At 42.3% G+C, this 22,580-nt stretch overlaps 1 protein-coding gene across 2 annotated transcripts; it reads right to left on the bottom strand.

Moving 5' to 3' along the window:
* Positions 1–6,393: 6,393 nt before the first annotated feature.
* Positions 6,394–11,622, bottom strand: VHL (von Hippel-Lindau tumor suppressor). Of its 2 annotated transcripts, none has more exons than XM_032841504.1 (3): positions 11,216–11,622; positions 9,139–9,261; positions 6,394–7,533 (listed from the first exon to the last, which is right to left on the bottom strand). In XM_032841504.1, the coding sequence occupies exons 1-3, from the start codon at positions 11,553–11,555 to the stop codon at positions 7,295–7,297; spliced, it is 702 nt and encodes a 233-aa protein (XP_032697395.1). In that variant the 5' UTR covers positions 11,556–11,622; the 3' UTR covers positions 6,394–7,294. The 2 variants fall into 2 exon arrangements, with proteins under 2 accessions (XP_032697395.1, XP_032697397.1); XM_032841506.1 differs by having other exon boundaries at positions 6,394–7,491.
* Positions 11,623–22,580: the final 10,958 nt, after the last annotated feature.

Genomic DNA, 22,580 nt, shown 5'->3' with positions numbered 1-22,580 from the left:
GACCTCTTCCCCTTGATGGGGCTTGGAGACTACAGGAGATTTGCATTCAGCCTTGGCCAGTCCAGGATAGACAAGTCACAACTCCTCTCTCTGCTATCTCCTTGGGCTCTTGGCAAGTTTCCTTTTCACCCGATCCTCAGGGCTTGGAATCTGAGTCCCAGGATTTTCTCCTCTGGGGAGACCTAAGTAGTTCAGGCCCTAAGCAGGTCATCTTAGGAGCACATCTTGGTCCAAATTTTTAGAATAAATTCTTCAAAGTTAGATCATTGTTATTACGAGTTAATAGTGCTGCCACTCACCTACCCAGGACCAAGCATTCAGCATACATTATCTGGGATCCTCACAACAACCCTACGAGGTAGGTTTATTGTTGTCATCCTACAGATGAGAAAAGTGAGGCATAACTCCAAACTGGCCAAGGTACAGGATTCAACCCAAACCTGACCCCAAAGGAAGTGCTCTTTCTACTTGATTATACTGCCTCACCACAAAGAGAAATTTCCTTTGATCCTGCACAGTTCATTTTTCCCCTAATTGGCTGCTTTCCATGGCTAACACCCTCCCTACCACAATCAACTAGAAACAATTATTGAGCTTGAATGTAACTAGTTATACAGTTGTATCATTTTGATCTATTCACATTTAATTACCTTGAAATTATAGTCAGTGGATTGCACTCCAGCTGCACTTTAGCAAGTTTTAACAAACTATACATGACCAACCTGACCTCCACAGATCCAGACTCAATTGTAGGTGGGTTTGGGGTGGGGCTCAGGCCCTGGCATTTTTATTTTTTTCAGAGCCTCTCCTCTTTTCTTTAAAGTTTTTATTTATTTATTTTTGTTATTTTTTTGTTTTTAGAGAGAGTGGGGGAAAGGGCAGAGGAGGAGGAGAGAGAATCTTTTTTTTTTTTTTTAAGATTTTATTTATTTATTTATTTGATAGACAGAGAGAGATCACAGTAGGCAGAGAGGCAGGCATAGAGAGAGAGGAGGAAGCAGGCTCCCCGCTGAGCGGAGAGATTGTGACCTGAGCTGAAGGCAGAGGCTTAACCCACTGAGCCACCCAGGCGCCCCAGGGGGAGAGAGAATCTTAACCAGGCTCCACGCCCAGTGGAAAGCCCAGTGTGGGGCTTGATCTGACAACTCTGAGGTCATGACCTGAGCTGAAATCAAGAGTCAGATGCTTAAACGACTGAGCCACCCAGATGTTCCTTAAGTTTTTATTTTAACCACCCAGTGTTCATAACAACAAGGCACTGACATTTTAAAAAGCTTCCTGCATTTGGGGCACCTGGATGGCTCAGTTAAGTGTCTGCCTTCTGCTCAGGTCATGATCCCAGGGTCCTGGAATCAAGTCCTGCATCGGGCTCCTTTCTCAGCAGGGAGCCTGCTTCTCCTTCTGCCTGTTGCTCCCCCAGCTTGTGCGGTCTCTCTCTCTCTCTCTGACAAGTAAATAAATAAAATCTTTTTAAAAAATAATAAATTAAAAATTTAAAAATATCTTCATTTTTTTTTGAGTACATGATAATTATAAAAAAAACGGGTAGTTAACCTTAAAAATAAAGCTGTCAGTTATTTTACCAGCAAAAATTGATTTATTCAGGAATAGCACAGAATTATGAATCAAGACACGAGATACTACAAAACCATAGACAAGTCACAGAACAAAAAACAGGAAGGCTCCTTTACAGAGGAAAGAGCGGAGTTGGGAGCGCTGTCAAAAACAAAGTCCATTAGAACAAACTGGGAGTTCAAAGTATGGTAGCTTTTCATTGGCTGAGTTGTCTCATTGGCTAGGCTGTTGCTGGGAAAAGAGGAACCTTTTTTCCTCCCACTGGGATAGCAGTGTCCACCTACAGTGTCCCTCTCTTCCTGTTGGGGTCTACAACTGATAAGGAGTGGTAGGCCGCGAGAGCTCCCCCTGCTGGCCTCCTGACTCCACTTCAGTGAGTTTTCACAGAGTGAATTAAGAAAAAACTCAGTCCTAGTCTTTCCTCCTCCTGTGTCGGAAAAAAATCCAGTTCTACCTTCTCCTGTATTTTTCTCCTTGACCCTACACAGAACACAAGTTTTGACAATTCTGGTCACCAGATGTTGGTGGGGGGAGCTATTTATTCCCCACAACAAGCAATTATCTGCAACACCAGTTGGTATTCTACAGCTTCACTTACTTCTAACACTGGCTATCTGGAAAATAGTGTCAGATTCCACAGATCCCATCTCCCAGAGAAAATTCTATCTCCCAGTCCCAATCTATGGTGAGGGGAAGCCCCAGGGAAATGTTTGGTTGGGGCAGGGAGTTCAGGTGTGCCAACAAAAGGGAAATACTGAAGGGGTATCAGGCAGCCCAGTGACTGGCATACAGTAGGAGTGAGGTGGTAAGAATGGGATACAGAAACCTCGCGTGAAATTATCTGAAAGTTCACACTGGTGCTCACATGTCAAGAGTACAAAACACTGACACCTATTTCATACCCTCAGTGTGCTGATTTATGGGACAGTGCCTGTCCTTTTATCACCTTCTCAGTATATAAGCGCTGATAAAATGGAAACAACCTACCTTCTTTTTTTTTTAATAGACTTTAAGATCACAGCATAAGTAAGAGGAAGGTACAGGTATTTCCCATATACCTCCTGCCCCCACACATGCAAAGCTTCCCCCATGATCAACATCCCCATTCAAATAGTACATTTGTTACAACTGATGAACATTCACTGACACACCATTATCACCCCAAGACAGCAGTTTACTTTAAGGTTCATTCTTGGTGTTGTATAATTTGTGTTTTACAAACTCACAGATCTACCATTATAGTATCATACAGAAGAGCTTCATTGCCCTAAAATAATCCCATGCTCTGCCTATTCATCCCACCCTCCCTTCCATACCTTGGCAACCATTATCTTTTTACTCCATAGTTTGGCCTTTTCCAGAAATGTCATAGAGCTGAAATCATACACTATGTGACCTTTATAGATTGGCTTCCTTCACTTAAGAATATGCATTAAAGGGACGCCTGGGTGGCTCAGTGGGTTAAGCGGCTGCCTTCGGCTCAGGTCATGATCCCAGCATCCTGGGATCGAGTCCCACATCGGGCTCCTTTCTCCACGGGGAGCCTGCTTCTCCCTCTGCCACTCTGTCTGCCTGTGCTCTCTCTCTCTGACAAATAAATAAATAAAATCTTTAAAAAAAAAAAAAAGAATATGCATTAAAGTTTCCTCCATGTCTTTTCATGGTCGAGAGCTCATTTCTGCTTAATGCTGAATAGTATTCTGGGTCTGGAACTGTTTATTTATACATTCACCTACTAAAGGACACCCTGATTCCTTCTAAGTTTTGCCAATTATAAATGAGGCTGCTATAAATATCCAAGTTTTTAACTCCTTTGGGTAAACATCAAGGAGCACGATTACTGAAATATATGATAAGAGAATATTTACTTTGTAAGAAACTGCCAAATTGGGGGCGCCTGGGTGGCTGTGGGTTAAGCCTTGCCTTCAGCTCAGGTCATGATCTCTGGGTCCTGGGATCGAGCCCCTCATTGGGCTCTCTGCTCAGCCAGGAGCCTGCTTCCCTTCCTCTCTCTCTGCCTGCCTTCCTACTTGTGATCTCTCTCTGTCAAATAAATAAATAAAAATCTTTAAAAAAAAAAAAAAAGAAAGAAAGAAAAAGAAAAGAAAAGAAACTGCCAAACTGAAAGTGGCTGCACCATTCTGCATTCCCACCAGCACTGAGAATTCCTATTGCTGGTATTCTTGCCAGCATTTGTTGGCCTCCTCCAGATTTTGGCCACTCTAACAGGTGTGCACTGGTATCTCATTATTTTTAAGTAGACTCCATACCCAGTGTGGAGCCTAATACGGGTGGGTGCTTGAAATCATGACCCTGAGATCAAGACCTGAGCTGAGAGTCAGATGTTTAACTGACTGAGCCACCCAGGTGCCCCTCTCCTTGTTTTAATGTGCTATTTCCCTGGTGATATATGATGTGGCACATCTTTTCATATGCTTACTTGCCAACTGTATAATTTCTTCAGTAAGGTGTCTGTTAAGGTTGGTTCTGTTTATGTGGGGAAAAAAAAAACTCCTCATTGTGAGTACTTTTCTTAATGCTTTTATACAGTGTTTAATTTTTTCACAGTGGTATTTCATTTTTACATGAAAAATGAAGCTAAAAGAATGTTCTAAAAAAAAAACCCAAACAAACAAACATGGGGTGGCTGGGTGGCTCAGTGGGTTAAGCCTCTGCCTTTGGCTCAGGTCATGATCTCAGGGTCCTGGGATTGAGCCCTGCATCGGGCTCTCTGCTCAGCGGGGAGCCTGCTTCCCCCTCTCTCTCTGCCTGCCTCTCTGCCTACTTGTGATCTCTCTCTGTGAAATAAATAAAATCTTAAAAAAAAAAACAAAAACAGGATGAGGAGGGGCACTTTAGTGGCTCAGTTGGTTAAATGTCCCACGCTTGGGGTGCCTGGGTGGCTCATTTGGTTAAGCAACTGCCTTTGGCTCAGGTCATAATCCCGGAGTCTCTGGATCAAGTCTCGCATGGGGCTCTCTGCTCAGCAGGGAGTCTGCTTCTCCCTCTGACCTTCTCCCCTCTCATGCTCTCTCTTACTTGCTCACTCAAATAAATAAATAAAATCTTAAAAAAAAAAAAAAAGTGTCCCAAGCTTGGTTTTAGCTCAGGTCCTTTCTCAGGGGCATGTGACAGAGCCCTGCACTGGGCTCCAGGCTCAGCACAGTCTGCTTGAGATCCTCTCTCTCCCTTTATCCCTCCCCTCACTTGTGTTCTCTCTAAATAAATAAATAAATAAATAAAACCTAAAAAAAAAAACAAAAACACAAGGTGAAAAAGAAAAAAAATTTAAAAAAATACATACACACATATATACATACACAAAACCAGGGTGGGGTGCCTGGCTGGCTCAGTAGAGCACACAACTCTTTATCTTGGGGTTGTGAGTTTGCACCCCATGTTAGGTATAGAGATTACTTAAGGAAATAAAAAAGTAAAAAACAAAAAATGAAAGAAACCCAAGGTTGGAAAGAAAAGGGCCTGAGCATGAAGACAGTTGCTTGAGTCTGCAATGTCCCTTCCCACTTAAGCCTTTACAGAAACACAGGTGTCTCACAACAGAGCCACACAGAGACATACCAAACCTATTTCCTTAGCTCAGCACCATTTAACGTATTCAAGAACAGCTTTTTGGGTTTTTTTTTAACTCAAAATAGGAAACATCACAGTCTCTTAGGAGCAATACATTTAATACAGTCATAAAATCTCAAATGAAATACATATATTATCCATGCTACAGGTTTTCAATCTTCCTTGAACAACACACAAAAAAACACAGTACTCAAACTGCAGTTTTCACAGGATGAACACGAATCTCATCTGGACACAAAGACAGGTTAAAAAAATATTTAAACCAATGTTGAACAAATCCAGCAACAGCAGAGTTCCTGACATCCCCCATCCCATCCCACCCTCGAATACACACTGCTGCCTGCTCCCCAGCATTTCTTCCTTCCCACCTAGCAGCTCAGTAACACGTCAGACACAGAGACGTGTGTCACTGATTACTACAGCATGCCTAAAAAACAAAGGCCAATTTATTAACTGAATGTTGAAAGAGGGGATTAAGACAAGGTGAAACAAAAATCTAGGGGAAACTGTGGGGCACTGTCTTATTTCACGGTGATTTCAGAGCACAGGAATTGTGCTAACTCAAAGGTTAATATAGGAACTAAAGATACCAAGAAATATCCCACTGTTCATAAAAGGAAGACTGCACTAATGTCTACAAAGAGCTTATAATACCATGGGAAGATATTTAAATTATAAAATTATAACTAAGAAGGTAGAATACAAAACTGTATATTCAGTACGATCTCTACTATGTAAAACCAAATCAACCACAGCATGCCCTAAAAAGGCCAAAAATTCAAAATGTTTTGGGACTCTATTCAAGTAGTATAGCTACAGTGATCTTTTTTTCCTTTTACTTTATTGTCTTTACCAAAATTTTCTTTACTGGGGGGATTTTTTTTTTTTTAACTATCAGTTACCAAAAAAGAAAGCCTGATAGAAGTATTGAATTTGAGTTAAACAATTTAAGTCCAGCCTATAAGAAAGGATTTGTACATTTATAAAATTATAAAACATTTCAGGCTACTCCCTGAATCCACTGTGTGTTATGAGTAACTTCCAAGAGGTGGAGGGCTTCTGCCCCTTCTCCAGCCAGGTGCAAAGTGTCACCAGATCCTGCCTGATGAAAAATGCTGAAATAGGACCCTTGCAAGTCCAGATGAGCCTGTAAGTGACTCCCCTTAGTGGTCCCCTCTGCCCCAACACCACTGGCCCATGGTTAAAACACCGGCAGCATTAAAAAAAAAACAAAACAAAACACTAAGCCAAACAGAAATGTAGTGGATTTACCAAAAAGTAACAGAAATACCCACACTTAGCAAAAATCTATTTACAGTACAGTAGCAGCTCCTTAACACTAGAACTAAACAAAAGGATAGCTATTCTCTCCTATCCTCTGTGCAGATGTCAAGTTTCAGAAAGCAATCATCACAATAACTGTAGAAAGCTATTCCTGGTTTAGAAACAAATAAAATAGAACTAAAACAACAGTGGACAGAGAAAAGCACAAAATTTAGAAAGTTATAAAAAGTGCTTTCTATAAAAGTGATTCCCTTTAAAACATTTGTTTACTGTATATAATGTAAGGTCCCCACTTCCCCACCCCCCAAAAAAGGGCAAAACCTCCAAACACTTTCTACCAAAGTATCTACTGGTTTGTTCATTCAACAAACAGTGACTGAAGGCTCATAATGCATGAGGCACTGGGGTCTCAAAGAGGAGACAGACTTGTCCCTGCCTCAAGGACATCTCTGTCTTCTCAAAGTGGGAGGTGGACACATCACCAACCACAACACAGCAATTAAAAGCAGATGCCACTGCTTTCTTACAATTAAAGACTATGTTGCAATTCTTACTGAATTACTTACACAAAAGTCCTTATATAGAAACTTTCCTGACTCACTAGGAGGCAAAAATGCAACTACTTGATGAATACTTCTAGAAGGGGCAGGCATTAAATTACATTTTGTGATATTTGTCCCTAAACATCACAATGCCTACTGAAGTCAGTTAACTTTCCTATAAGCAATGGAGGATTTTTTACTCTGAGAATGAGACACCTTGAATCTGAGAATAAGTGACCAGTCCTAAATGTAGATCAAGACTAGTTAGTACCATCAAAGGCTGAAACTCAGGAGTGCAAATTTCATTTAAAATCCTCGGTCTCCCCTTCCAGCCGTTGATTTTCAATATGCTCCTGTGTCAGCCGCTCCAGGTCTTTCCTTACATTCGGGTGGTCCTCCAGATCTTCATAGAGTGATCTCACGATGTCCAGTCTCCTGTAATTCTCGGGCTTGACTAGGCTTCGGACAACCTGGAGGCACCGCTCTTTCAGCGTATACACTGTAAATGCAGAAAACCAAATCCTCAGCGGCAGACACAAGCCTTGGGACAAGGAAGGAGCAAGAGGCTTTGCCAACCACAGCAATTCCATTTACTATATACAGACCTCACTTTGGGCTAAAAAAGTGAGGGCCTGTGTGTCGCAGAGTGTAACATGATGGCCCTAATGCACATCTCCATGGTATGCAGGACTTCGTGTAGTAACTTCCCCTTACAAGTGTGTTGTTTGTGATGTGCTTTAAATAAATGTGGGTGACGTTAACAGACACTGTGCCAATTCTGAACCTAACATTTAAGAAGCCCTGGCAACTTCCACTTTTACGCTCTCAGGAGTCCTGAGCTACCCTACACAAGAGGAACAAGCCCTGAGAATGCATAGGAGAGAGGCCCAGCCACCAGCCAACCTGCCAGCAGTCAGCCACACCAACGACCACAAATGAGCAGAATGACCACCTGCCTGAGCTCAGCCTAGACTGCAGAATTATGAATAAGAAAGAAGTTCTTAGTTTGGGGGTAGCTGTCACAAAGCAATAGATAACCAAAACAGTTTGTAACTGGATTTTGAGGAACTCCAGTTCTATTTTAAACTCACTGGGGAATTTACTCTTTAAGGGCATCCTATAAGCCAAAAGTTATATTTATCAATTTAACTTATCAACTCATCAATTTTTGTACACCTGCTTCCTTAAAACAGGATCCACATATATGTATCAGTTTGAACCTTATGAAGCTATAGGCATTTGGGTTTGTTTTTAAGATTTTATTTTTAAATAATCTCTATACCCAACTTGGGGCTCAAACTCACAAGCCTGAGATCAATAGCTGCATGCTTCTGGGTACCCTTGTATTTGGGGTTTTTTAATCCACAAGAACATCAGTTTCTTTAGGTTCAACCTAATAAAATCAACTGAGTTTTAAACAAATAGTAAACTATGTAGTTAGTGTTCAATTTGGTGATTTTTTTTTAACCTGTTTGGCACTAAGCTTGAGTGGGTTAAATAACATTAAAAGATACAACACTAGGGGCACCTGGGTGGCTCAGTTGGTTAAGCATCTGCTTTCAGTTCAGGTCATGATCCAAGGGTCCTAGGATCGAGCCCCACATCGGGCTCTCTGCTCAACGGGGAGCCTGCTTCCTCCTCTCTCTCTCTCTCTCTCTCTCTATCTGCCTCTCTGCCTGCTTGTGATCTCTGTCAAATAAGTAAATAAAATCTTTTAAAAAAAAATTTAAAAAGCATACAAATAAATTTGTTCCATTTTATTTGTGGTGGAGGACAGGACACAGAAAGGTTGGATAACTCAGCTAGAATCCAGTAAAAGCCAATAAAGGTTTGGCTCCTTCAAATGGCTTATTCTCTACTTACTACAACAGCCTTATCTTTTTATTTATTCTTTTTACTTATTTATATTAATTTTTAAGTAATCTCTATACCCAACATGGGGCTTAAACTCATGACCCTGAGATCAAGAGTCACATGTTCTACTGACTGCCTTTGGCTTGGGTCATGATCCCAGGGTCCTAGGAGCCTGCTCTTGCTCAGCAGGGAGCCTGCTTCTCCCTCTGCCACTCCCCATGCCTGTGCTCTTTCTCTCTGACAAATAAATAAAATCTTAAAAAAAGAAAAAAGTAAGATGGAACATCAGTACCTGGCAGTGTGATGTTGGCAAAAATAGGCTGTCCATCAACATTGAGAGATGGCACAAAGAGCTCAGTCTGGTTAACCAGAAGGCCATCATATGTCCCTGCATCTCTGAAGAGCCAAAGGTGACCTGTTAAAACAAGCAGAGGCTGTTATGTAGCCACACACCCACTTCCTTCATCTTCCGGGATTGGCACTGAAGTACTTGACTCTCATTCTGCTTAAATATCAGACAAAGCCCTTCCAATAATATTATCTTACTAAATCATCACCAAAAAAAGGCCAAGCAACTTGCTCAAGGAAACAGCGACAGTAAGGGAAAAAGAGCATGTACTTGAGGCTCCAAATACCATGCCTTTCCTGCTACCCCATGGTCAAAAAGCAAAGTTCATGAATTGCAAATCACACCAAACACGGCAAACTAAAAGAAAGAACTTCACCAACTCCTTATATCTGTGCTTCTCAAGAACAAGAAGGTGCAAAAACATCATGTTAACAAAAAGAAACCAGACAGAAAAGGGTACATTCTGTAGGAAAAGATGCAGCTAATCTATGGTGTGAAAAACCAGAATGACTGCCTCTGGAAGAGAGGGGATTGAGTGGAAAGGGGCAGGAGGGAACTTTCTAAAGTGATGGAAATGTTCTAATCTAGAATTAGATCTAGGTGTTGCTATATTTGTCAAAAACACATCAAACTCTAAGATCTGTGCATTTAACTGCATGTGTATTATACCTGAATTTAAGAAACAAATACATCATACTGGGGGGGGGGGGAGAGAGCGGGGGAAGGAGGGAGCCCACCTACCCCCACCTAACTTTCTATTAAGGGAGGTAGAGACTGTCTGAATAAACACATCATTAAAAATGAATTAATTAGCTAATTAATTAAATAATCATGTGTTCCTGGGGCATAAACTTACTTGATTTGCTGGGAAAACTTAAGAAATGTAAACTGGTAAATAATTTTTTTTATTATGGTAAAACATACAGTTTTACAGTTTACATACAGTTCAGTGACATTAAGTAGATTCACAGAGTAATTTTTTAAAAAATTTTATATTAAACCAGGCACAGATAAGTTTTGGAGAATACAAAATTCACAATTTCTTGGATAAAATAGGACACTACAGAAATGTTAGCCCCCAGAAGAATTGTGTTCTCCCTCTTTTAATATCAAGGTAAGTCTGGTGTAAAAATTTGGAGATTTCTGAGTAGGCTCCTCTCAAGGCAAAAGGATCTACTGGGATCCTGCCAGGATGGCTGTGAAAATTAACCAAGTACGATTTCTCTTTTTTGAAAGCTATGGGAAGATTACTGCCTCCTTATTACAACAGCCTCTTTAACTGGCTCCTCAGCAGCAGTCTTCCCTCTCCAAACCACTGTGCAACTCGGGGGAGCTTTTCGGTATTAAAATCTGTCACTGTCATTTCCATGCTTAAAAATTCCATGGCCCCTCTCTCCCCAGGGGAAAAACCGTCTTTCAGGTTTCCCCTCCCGAGACTGCAGGTGTTGTTAGCCCCCGCGGTTCCCTCTGGCTACAACTCTCAACTCCTCTGTCTTGGGTCGGTCAGCCCCTCTGCACCCGGCGGGCTTCCATTTCTTCTGCTCTGGGGTGCTCGAAGTGAAACAACACACGCCGTCCCTTCATCGGGCAGGAGCCTGCTCCAAGCCCCCACCTTCCGCCGTGCTCCGTCCCTCTAGCAGCCGCTGGGACACTGGGTAGTTAGCTGTGTGCGCACTCGCCCGTCCCCGCCCCCGGACTGTGTTCTCCCTGAAGGCAGGGACCCTACGCGGAACTGGCCCACTGGGGACATTAGAGAACCTGAGACTCTCCCATTCACGGACTGAACTAATGGGCATTAGATAGGGAGCATTTTTAGTAGTAAATACGCGTGTAAGGGGGAAAAGTCACCTCAGGAAAATTACTCAGTACTAAAGAGAATAAGGTGCCACTCACTAGCAGCGTCAACCTGGATCTGTCACAGCCTGTCGGGGCTCTAGCAGGCGCTCGCTGCGCCCTGGGACAAAGCGGGAGGCGCGGTCCGCCTGGGCCCGCCCGGCCAGGGAGACCCCAGTCCGCCTACCTCGGTAGCTATGGATGCGGCGGCCCGTGCCCGGCGGCAGCGTCGGGTAGGGCTGTGGCTCGCCGTCGAAGTTGAGCCACACCGGCAGCACGACGCGCGGGCTGCGGTTGCAGAAGATGACCTGCGACGGTTCGCAGGAGTTCACCGAGCGCAGCACCGGACGCGGCTGCACGGCCTCCATCTCCTCCTGGGCGCCCGGCTCCTCCCGATCAGACTCTTCCGGCCCGGACTCCTCCGCGCCCGACTCCTCCCCGCTGTCCTCTTCAGGACCCACCTCCTCGGCGCCCACCTCCTCCGCACCCGCCTCGGCCTCTTCCACGTTCCCTGCCTTCCGGGGCATTGCCTACCGGAGATTAGACAACCCCAACCTCGCCGACTCCGGATTTGCGGGCCTCACGGGGCGGAGCTGGGCGTGCGCGCGCGCGCGTCCCCGTATGCGTGCGTGCGCGTCCCCGCAAGAGCGCGAGCTGTTTTCGCGCGTTCTCGGTCAGGGACGGAATACTGTGGCAGAAATGGCGGGTTTGAAACCTTGTGGCAGCGTGGGTGGCATCTCCAGCCTTTGGAACCGAGCATCCAGGAGGCGGAGCCTGGTGTCAGGCCATTTCATCGGCTCGTTTCCTCTATAAAGTGGATTTGTTCCCGTCCCCCCCACCCCGCACTAATAAGATTTTTTATTTTATTTTATTTATTTATTTGACAGAGAGATCACAAGCAAGCAGAGGCAGGCAGAGAGAGAGGGGGAAGCAGGCTCCCCGCTAAGCAGAGAGCCCGATGTGGGGCTCGATTCCCAGGACCCTGAGACCATGACCCCAACAGAAGGCAGAGACTCAACCTACTGAGCCCCACTAATAAGTTTTTTTTTAATATTTATTATTATTATTATTTATTTGACAGAGAGAGAGAGATCACAAGTAGGCAGAGAGGCAGGCAGAGAGAGATGGGGGAGGAAGCAGGCTCCCTGCGGAGCAGAGAGCCCGATGCGGGTCTCAATCCCATGATCCTGGGATCATGACCTGAGCTGAAGGCAGAGGCTTTAACCCACTGAGCCACCCAGGCGCCCCCCCCACTAATAAGTTTTTGATGCAGCCTTTCCTTAACTTCATTTGGTCTCTCTCTCTCTCTCTCTCTTTTTTTTTTAAGATTTTATTTATTTATTTGACAGATCACAAGCAGGCTCCCCACTTAAGCAGGGAGCGGGATGCCGGGCTCTATCCCAGGACTCTGGGATCATGACCTGAGCAGAAGGCAGAGGCTTTAACCCACTGAGTCACCCAGGCACCCTTCATTCGGTCTCTTGATACCTTCATTATTTTTGCCGTATTCTCCCTACCATACGAGCTATTATTTATTTAATAATTTTCTCATTCATTTTTGTTGCCATTTTGGTTGACAAAACTCGAATTTTGTATAGAAGAGTATAATAAAGTCAAAATTTCCCTCTCTCCTAGATTCCCCCAGCCACCCAGGAAAAGTCCACGGAAGCAAGTACTACCACCAATTTTTTGTACTTCCCTTTTTCTTTCTTTTTTAAAGATTTTTTTTATTTATTTGAGAGAGAATGAGAGAGAGAGAGAGCACGAGAGGAAAGCTGGAGAAGTAGACTCCCTGCTGAGCAGGAGCCCGATGTGGGTGGGACTTGATCCTGAGACTCCAGGATCATGACTGGAGCCAAAGGCAGTCGCTTAACCAACTAAGCCGCCCAGGCGCCCTATACTTCCTTTTAAATTCTGTATGCACACGAAACAGTTAAACAAGTTTAAGAAATTTTATATTACTACCGTCAGTGGACATGCGCTTTCATTTTTCACAGAAGAGTACAGTGGAACTTTAAAAGGAAACAAAACAACAGTTATTAAATTTAATCTATAGTCTATTAAAAGCCCTGAGATTGCACTTCTTTGGTTCCACCGGTTTAGCCAAGTGTTAGGTATTAAAATGCCAAGTATTAGTTGTCACACCAAGTTTTTCTGGACATAGAAAGATGAGAGGAAATTGAAAGGGGACTAACACATGACACTGCAGTGGGGGTGCCCTCTGAAATTCACACCCATGTGGGTTCTCATTCTGCTTGTAGCTTCAGATATGTATTACTGTGCAAAATTCTTTAAATTCTCTGAGACGTTGCTCATTTTTAGGAATTAAGTGACAAAATGTGGACAAGTATTAAGTGGAAAGTGGGAAGTGACTAGCACATAGTAAGCACTCAACATATAGCAGCGGTTAATATTATCAAGATAAACTAAACACACTGTCTCTGTCCTGAAAACCCTCACAGGCTACTGGGAAAGCATACAAGACATATTGTTACAGTATGATACTGGTTGTAAAAGAGAAAGGTGTAAAGTGGTTTGTTGGGCTAGGCTTCCCAGAAGAGTTATATCTGGTATGGACTATGAAGAATGGATCTAAGAGTTTTCCTTTCCCATGTCCCATCAGACAAATAAATATCCATGTTGGATGTCAAATAAGGGCTCATAGACAGATTTCCCAATCCAGTTTGCTTCTCATTGACTTTATATCCACTGCCTCCAAGCCCATGACTCCTACAGGCCTACCACTTCCTTGAAAATCCACCAGGAACCCCAAGCCAAAGAGGACATAGATTTGAGCTCAGAGCCCAGCACTATGGCCCCAACATTTAAAAGAAATGGCAGAGGGAGAAGGGACAAGTAAACTTTTTTGTTTCGTGTTTGGCTATACTCCTGGGGCAGCTGTTCTCAATCAAATCTGCAAAAACAGAAGAGGTTTAGATTTATGATTTTAGATGTACAGTGACCCATCTGAGCAACCTCATTTTGGTTTCTTTGACTGCCTGACCCGAAAGACTGATGCAAACTGCTTCACAAAACATGTTGGAAAATGCCAACCCCATTAAAGTGAGGGAAAGCTTATTTAGAATACAGAAATGAATAAAAATATAGGGGGGGAAACCTATCAAATTGTATGTGTAGTGTGATAACCTTTATGCAAAATACATGTAATTACTTCCCCACCTCCATCTTCTAGATGTAGTTTTATTACCTTTGTAATGAAAACAACTAAATCAGTTCCTCCTTGCCCCCAGGCTTATTGAGATATAACTTACCTAAGTCAATTCTCTTTTTTAAATATTTTTAAGTTTATTTACTTATTTTGAAGATTTTATTTGACAGAGAGTGCGACTGAGCGTGTGCACAAGCAGAATTACATTTTAATCTACTTTACACTTTACACTTTAATCTACTAAATCATTCTATTTTCTTTTTTTAAAACCATAATGTTTAATCCTTATAACAAAACTAAGGTATTGATAGGTTACTTATTTGGACTCAAACTGTAAGAAGACTGAGTTTCAGAGGGGTTAAATATGCCCAGATTTGCTAAATTCAGATTGTTCTCCATCATCTTGTCATAATAAAAAATTAGATGTGGGGCGCCTGGGTGGCTCAGTGGGTTAAAGCCTCTGCCTTCAGCTAGGGTCGTGATCTCGGGTCCTGGGATCGAGCCCCGCATTGGGCTCTCTGCTCAGTGGGGAGCCTGCTTCCTCCTCTCTCTCTCTCTCTCTCTGCCTGCCTCTCTGCCTGCTTGTGATCTCTGTCAAGTGAATAAATAAAATCTTAAATAAAATAAAATTAAATTAAATTAATAAAAAATTAGATGGAGTTCGTTTTCTTCTTCTGAGGTTAGACATAGGGAAGCTATCCACTGGTGCCTCTCTTCCTTTCCGATGACCAAGAAAGAATTCTTGAGATGTTTTTGGTGCAAAATGGTGGTTTATTAAACATGGAGACAGGACCCATGGGCAGGAAGAGCTACTGCCCTGGGATCTTGACAAGTGGCTGATTATATACTCAGGAGTTGGGGAGGTGAGGACAAAGGGGGTGTCCAGAAGGACTAACGAAGACTCTCAGGATACTGGAGGCCTGGTTATTGTCAAGCCAAGGCCGTTTATCCCTCTAATGAGGCACTAACATGAAGACGGTTGGAAGCTTCCTGGAGGAATGTTTACATTCCTCCTATCCCACATCCTTGTCAATGGGCTGCATGTTCAAAAGATATTCAATTTTATTTACATTTCCTCTGCCTCAGCCTCCCTCAATGTTATGGAGGGGAGGGAGATGTTAGGGCTTCAGGAAACTGAGTTATGAGTGTCTGGAAGTTAGGCTATTGATAAGCAAACTTCCTTGTAAATCATAGCACATTTGTAAACTGAGGAAGACTCAGGTCTTGCAGGATTGTGATCTCTACAAGTTAACTATTTGTTTTTCTTTTAGGGCAGCCAGGAGTGCCTGAGAAGTGTCACATATATTCCATGGGGGGGGGGGGAGTTGCAGGGTGTCAGCTTCTGCTTTGTCCTCAGCTTGCCTTCTGTTTCCTCATCATTAAGATTTCTGAAGAAGGATAATTCTGAAGGACTTTCGTATTTTCTTTTTTTTTTTTTAAGATTTTATTTATTTATTTGACAGAGAGAGAGAGAGAGAGCACAAGTAGGCAGAGAGGCAGGCAGAAGCAGGCTCCCTGCTAAGCAGAGAGCCCGATGTAGGGCTCAATCTCAGGACCCTGAGATCATGACCTGAGCTGAATGCAGAGGCTTAACCCACTGAGCCACCCAGGCACCCTAGGACTTTCGTATTTTCTAATGTGAGTGGGAAATAAGCTAAATACGACAAATCCTCTCTCAGTCAGCCATAAGAACCTTCAAGAGAACCTCTTTATTATACTTGAAAATATTTTCTACCCTGTAATTTGGTTTAATTTGCATATTTATTTTAAAAAAAACTAAAAAGTAACAGGTTTGAGCCAGTGAGCTATTAGGCATAAATGGATTACAAACGTCTTGATAATAAAGCAGTTTTCAGTCTCTTGAAAAACTAAACTTGACCTTGATTTCAGAAGCAGGAAGAAATGGGGAACTGATGTCTTTGGCATTAGAGATGTACCAACTTCTGTTATGTTGCCTTGTTACCCAGTACTTTTTTCTACCTTTATTTCATGAAACTGAAGCCATGTTTGTAAAGAGTATTTGTTACTATAGGCCACGCTGAGTGGGACAGAAAGCATCTTTTCATCTCCAGGCTCCTTTCTAACATTTGCACTCAGTTTCATACTGTTGCATACGAGAAAACATTTGCCCACTCTCTCAGGGTCCCTCTTCCAAGATGACCAAGAAAAGAAAGGAATAATGGTGGTGCCAAAAAGAGCCACGGCCACGGGCAGGCTATTTGCTACACCAACCGCGCCCTTTGTGTACCCAAGGACAAGGCCATTAAGAACTTTGTTATTCGGAACATAGTAGAGGCCGCCACGGTCAGGGACATTTCTAAAGCGAGTGTCTTCGATGCCTATGTGCTTCCCAAGCTGTATGTGAAACTATATTATTGCGTGAGTTGTGCCATTCACAGCAAGGTAGTCAGGAGTCACTCTCATGAAGCACCAAAGAATCCAGCCTAAGTCAGGGTGCCACCCTGATTTAGACCCATGGGTACTGCCCCACAACTTCTACCAAAGCCCACGTAAGGAGCTAAATCCTTAAGAACTAAAGAAAAGCTGTTCTCCGGGGTGGGGGGTGGTGGCGATTATACTTCATACAGCAAAAAAAGAAAACATTTGTTGAAACTTGGCTTTGGAGAATGTGAGTTGGGACTTAAGTTGGCAGTTTGCAGACAGCTGGTACCATCAGTAACTGTACAAAAATACAGCTGCTTTCTAAAGGCAGGTGTGGGTGTCAACTAGATCACACAACAAGAAAATCAGATTGATTTAGGACTCTCAGGTTTATTTTCTGAAGAAAAGCTAACCTGTACACGAAGTTGTCCAAAGATTAGGGTTAACTAGAAATAAGACAACTTTAAGATGAGAAAGAATTTTAGGCAGTAATCTAGTCTACTGTTGCTGTTTTAGAAATGAATAAACAAGCCTGGACAGGTTGTGTGACATTCCCACCCTCTTAGCTGGTGGCCAAGCCAAAATTAAAACCTGGGTCTCCTTAGTCCTAATCAATGAAGAGCTATTCAAGGACTCCCACATCAGTTCTCTGTTTTGTGTGCAACACTGGTCCTTTATCAGCCTCTCCTTGGATCTCACTGACAACCTGACAGAGCAAAAGGGCAACTGTTACATTTAGCTAAGTGTTACCCATTGGCATCAATGTTTGCATTGAAAAACTCTGGGTCAGGGTTTCCTTTGGTTCTTTTGGCGCCTTTGGGTTTGTTGAGATTATCAAGTATGAGACTGGTTTTGTGCTGTAATCTGCATCCCCACCCGTAACATATTTGAAAAATAATTTCATTGTGAAACAAGTTTTCAGGTTTGTAGAAATATTTTAAGAATAGTACCAAGAATGTATATATATTCATATAACATAATTTTGAATTGAGATTATTTTATCCCCCAATTTGAATTCATTTAATATGATCATCCCATTATGACTTTAAGGGTACACATGGACACATGGATGCCTGGTTGGCTCAGTCGATGGAGCATGTGACTCTTAGATCTCAGGGTTATGAGTTTGAGTCCCATGTTGGGTATAGAGATTACTTAAAAATAAAATCTTTAAAAAAAAAAGGGTACACATGGACAATAAATGCATTATAAGGGGAAACATTAATATGCCTTTTTTTAAAGTAAAATGTCAAGTTCAATAAATAATTCATTTTGACATTGACAAACATTTTGCCTCAAAAGGTAAATCATTAGCATTAAATACATTATATGTCTACTGTGCAGGAGGCAGTGGAGATATAGTAGTGAGAAACAGACACATAACTTCTACTCTGAAGCATATAACATAGTCATTAATCACTGTATCTTCCCATGCAACCCAAAGGACACAAAAATGACATTCGCATGAAAACTTCAGGGAAAAAAAGAACATAAAGGAACAATGCAGTATCAACTTATTAAATAGGAAAGATATCATAGCCCAAAATTTTATTTTATTTTATTTAAAGATTTTATTTATTTGACAGGAAGAGAGAGAGCGGCCATGAGCCAGGCGGAGAGGCAGAGAGGGAGAAGCAGGGAGCCCAACATGGAGCTTGATCCAGGAACCCTGTAATCATGACCTGAGCCGAAGGCAGACATGTAACCAACTGAGCCACCCAAGTGCCCCTCATAGGCCAAAATTTTTATTGTTTGGGGGAATCAAGTTCTTTTGTTTTTTAGTTATTTAAAAAAATTTTTAACCATTGTACAAGTAATATGATAGCATATATATATTACAGGTAAATATAAGTATATGAGAAACACTAAAAATTGGCCTGCATAAAATAACTATCAAAATTCAACAATAAGAAAGCCTAATAAATCAACAAAGGCCTCAAAGAGGATGGCAAACAGGCCCATGAAAAGGTACTCTACATTGTTGTCACTGGGGAAATACAAATCAAAACCTTAGTGAGTTACCACTGTCTAATCTATTAGAATAGCTAAAACTTTTTAAAAGAACAAAAAACCTACTAAGTGCAGGCAGGAATATGGAGCAGGTGGAGCACTCTTGCATTCCGTGAGAACGGAAAATGTTAATAGCCACCATGGTAAAGCAGTTCAGCAATGTCTCATGAAGCTGAACATACACTTACCATATGAGCCAACAATCTCACTCCTAGATGATTCTCACTTAGGAGAAATGAAAACTTTTGTTCACTCACACATACACAACACAACCTACATGCAAATGTTTATAGCAGCTTTAGTGATGATTGCTAAAATCTGGAAATAACTGCAATGTCCTTCAGTTGGTGAGTGGATAGTGGAATACCATTTCACGATGACAAGGAATAAGCTCTTGATACATACAACAGCATGGATGGATTGCAAACTGATTGTGCTAATTGAAAAGCCAGACTCAAAAAGGCTATGCACTGTATGATTCCGTTACATGACATTCCGGAATGGGCAAAACCAGGGACAGAAGACAGATCGGTGTTTGCTGAGGCTTAGGCCTAAAGGAAGGGTCTGGTCACCATGTCTTTTGGGGTTGATGGGATATTCTGTAACTTAATAGTGGTGATGGTTACATGCCTGTTTTGTCAAAACTCAGATCTATACACCAAAATGTGAATTCCTTATGTAAATTTAAAATAAATTTAGAGGAAAAAACAGAATGGCTAGAGATACACCTCCAACCCGTGATAGTCATTGCCCCTGGGGATGAAGGAGAGAAATGGGACCAGAGTGGAAGTTAAAGGGGATTTTAGACTCACCATGTATTTTCTTTAAAAAAAAGAAAAAAAAAAGTAGGGGTGCCTGGGTGGCTCAGTGGGTTAAAGCCTCTGCCTTTGGCTCAGGTCATGATCCCAGGGTCCTGGGATGAGCCCTGCATTGGGGGGGGTCTCTGCTCAGCAGGGAGCCTGCTTCCCCCTCTCTCTCTGCCTGCCTCTCTGCCTACTTGTGATCTCTGTCAAATAAATAAATAAAATCTTAAAAAAAAAAACCTTAAAAAAAAAGTAAATATGACAGCATACTACTATATTCATATGATAAAATTATCAATGTTTGGGGTGCCTGGGTTAAGGCCTATGCCTCCAGCTCAGGTCACAATTCCTGGGTCTTGGGATCGAGCCCCACATTGGGCTCTCTGCTCAGCGGGGAGCCTGCTTCCCTCTCTCTCTCTGCCTACTTGTGATTTCTGTCAGATAAATAAATAAAATCTTAAAAAAAATTATAAATGTGGGGCGCCTGGGTGGCTCAGTGGGTTAGGCCGCTGCCTTCGGCTCAGGTCATGATCTCAGGGTCCTGGGATCGAGTCCCGTCGGGCTCTCTGCTCAGCAGGGAGCCTGCTTCCCTCTCTCTCTCTCTCTGCCTGCCTCTCCATCTACTTGTGATCTCTGTCTGTCAAATAAATAAATAAAATCTTTAAAAAAAATTAAAAAAAATTATAAATGTTTGCTTTATTGTACTTCTTTGTATTTTTAATTGGCCAAAATATAAACAAGGCAAAATAGATCCACCTAAAGGAAAATTTAGAAAAAACATGAAAGTATAAGGGGAAAGAAATCACCAGTTGTATTAAAATATTTGGGTGCATTTTCTTCTCTTCATGTTTGTTTTTGCATAGTGGAAAGTGTAACATAAGAACAATACAACCTGTAGTTTTCCTTTTACTTGGTATATCCTAAATATGTTTTCCTTCCTCTTAAATGATCTTGGTGAATACTATCTGCAATGATGTAATACCCATCTTAAGGCCTGCATTTAAACAGCTGCTCTCACTTTACAGATGCAGGCATTTTTCTAACACTAAACTGGAAGCACATATGTATGTCTGCATGTGTCCTGTAAATTATGGTGTTTCCAAGGCATTATAATTTAACAGGAAGTCCTGTCTTTCCTTGGGGTTTTCCTCAAATGTTTCCATGTTTTTGATGTTCAATACAGCAGGAGGTCCGTATCCCTGCTGGTCCCTATCCTGCTGGAGGCCATATCAGGATCACCACCTCTTTGTATAACGTACTTTCAAGGAGAGCCCATGGCAAAATCACCCAGGTTCTGGTGTTCCTTTGTAGACGTTTGACTCAGATTTTTTGCCAAGGCAGTAAATGATGAACCTCTCTAATCCAGCACTCCCCTCTGACCACCCTTTTCACTATGCTTCAGTTTCTTTAATTTCAAAATGAAGATAATGACATAGCTTTAATGCATGCAGAATGCTTAGTGCAGTGCCTGGCACTTAATAGATTTGATAGATTATTTTTCTTTCTTCCTGAAGTTCATCTTTGACTAAAGAGAAACCCTCTGAACCCTGCAATTTCTGCACTGCTTCTGCCTTTAGAATTTACTCCACAAGACTGAAAGGCCTAGTTAGAATTGCAGACCATCTTCCTTGATCACCACATCTCCAGCCTTCCACAGCACCATGTGTAATTTTTTTGTGTGCGTGATTATCGTATGACCCTCATTCAAGTGCTGTCAAGGCGAGATCATGACTTCTCTGCGATATTCTCAATGCTCAGCACATCTGACACACGGTAATCCCTTAATAAGTATTTATGGAATGAATGCATGTTTATACTTTATAGTTTTAATCTCCCAGAAACAAACCTCTCATTTCCCATGTTTTCACCTTAGTGCTTTTCATACAGTAGGTCTGATGATTTTTCTCTTTTCAACAGGCATCCTTGGCTTTTAAGAATTCACTTCCAGGGGCGCCTGGGTGGCTCAGTGGGTTAAAGCCTCTGCCTTCAGGGGCACCTGGGTGGCGCAGTGGGTTAAAGCCTCTGCTTTCGGCTCAGGTCATGATCCCAGGGTCTTGGGTTTGAGCCCCGCATCGGGCTCTCTGCTCAGCAGGGAGCCTGCTTCCCCTCCTCTCTCTCTGCCTGCCTCTCTGCCTACTTGTGATCTCTGTCAAATAAATAAATAAAATATTAAAACAACAACAACAACAAAAAAATAGCCTCTGCCTTCAGCTCAGGTCATGATCCCAGGGCCCGGGGATGGAGCCCTGCATCAAGCTCTCTGCTCAGCGGGGAGCCTGCTTCCTCTTCTCTCTCTGCCTGCCCCTCTGCCTACTTGTGATCTGTCTGGCAAATAAATAAATAAAAATCTTTAAAATAAAAACAATTAAAAAAATAAAGACTAAAATCTAACATTAAAAAAAAAAATTGACTTCCATCAAGGGCATCTATCTCAGTTGGAAGAGCAAGCCCCCCTTGATCTTAGGGTCATGAGTTCAAGCCCCATGTTGGATGTAGAGATTGCTTAACAATAAATGAATAAGCAGGGCACCTGGGTAGCTCAGTGTGTTAAAGCCTCTGCTTTCAGCTCAGGTCATGATCCCAGGGTCCTGGGATAGAGTCCCGCATGAGGCTCTCTGCTCAGCAGGGAGCCTGCTTCCTCCTCTCTCTGCCTGCTTCTCTGCCTACTTGTGATCTCTGTCAAATAAATAAATAAAATCTTTAAAAATAAATAAATAAATGAATAAGAGCACCTGGGTGACTCGGTTAAGTGTCTCCCTTTGGTTCAGGTCATGATCCCAGAACCCTGAGATCAAGTTCCACATTGGGCTCCCTGCTCAGCAGGGAGTCGGCTTCTCCCTCTGCTGCTCTCCCTGCTCATGTTCTCTCAAATAAATGAAATCTTTAAAAAAAATTGTATTTAAAAATAAAATGTAAAATGTAACTTTACCATCCTCAATAAGGACAAACTGTATTTCAGAACTATTACTCCATAAGTTGAAGAACTGACACCTGGGACAAAATAAATGGTTGTTTAGCCTAACACTATGGACCGCAATGACCTGTGAGCAAAGATGTGAATGACTTAAGAGTAAAATTCCAGTTTCTGGAGCCTGGCCAGGTAAGGCCTTTCAAAAAGGGGATGTAGCTGCTTTCTTTGGCTCAACTCAAAGATAGCTAGAGGAAGTACTAGAGTGGATTAAATTCCT

Source organism: Lontra canadensis, unplaced genomic scaffold (assembly GCF_010015895.1).
Source record: "Lontra canadensis isolate GAN:19392208 unplaced genomic scaffold, GSC_riverotter_1.0 scaffold124, whole genome shotgun sequence".
NCBI classification, from domain to species: Eukaryota; Metazoa; Chordata; class Mammalia; order Carnivora; family Mustelidae; genus Lontra; species Lontra canadensis.
Note: the sequence above shows the minus strand (reverse complement) of the source record. Positions and strands in the feature narration are given on the sequence as shown.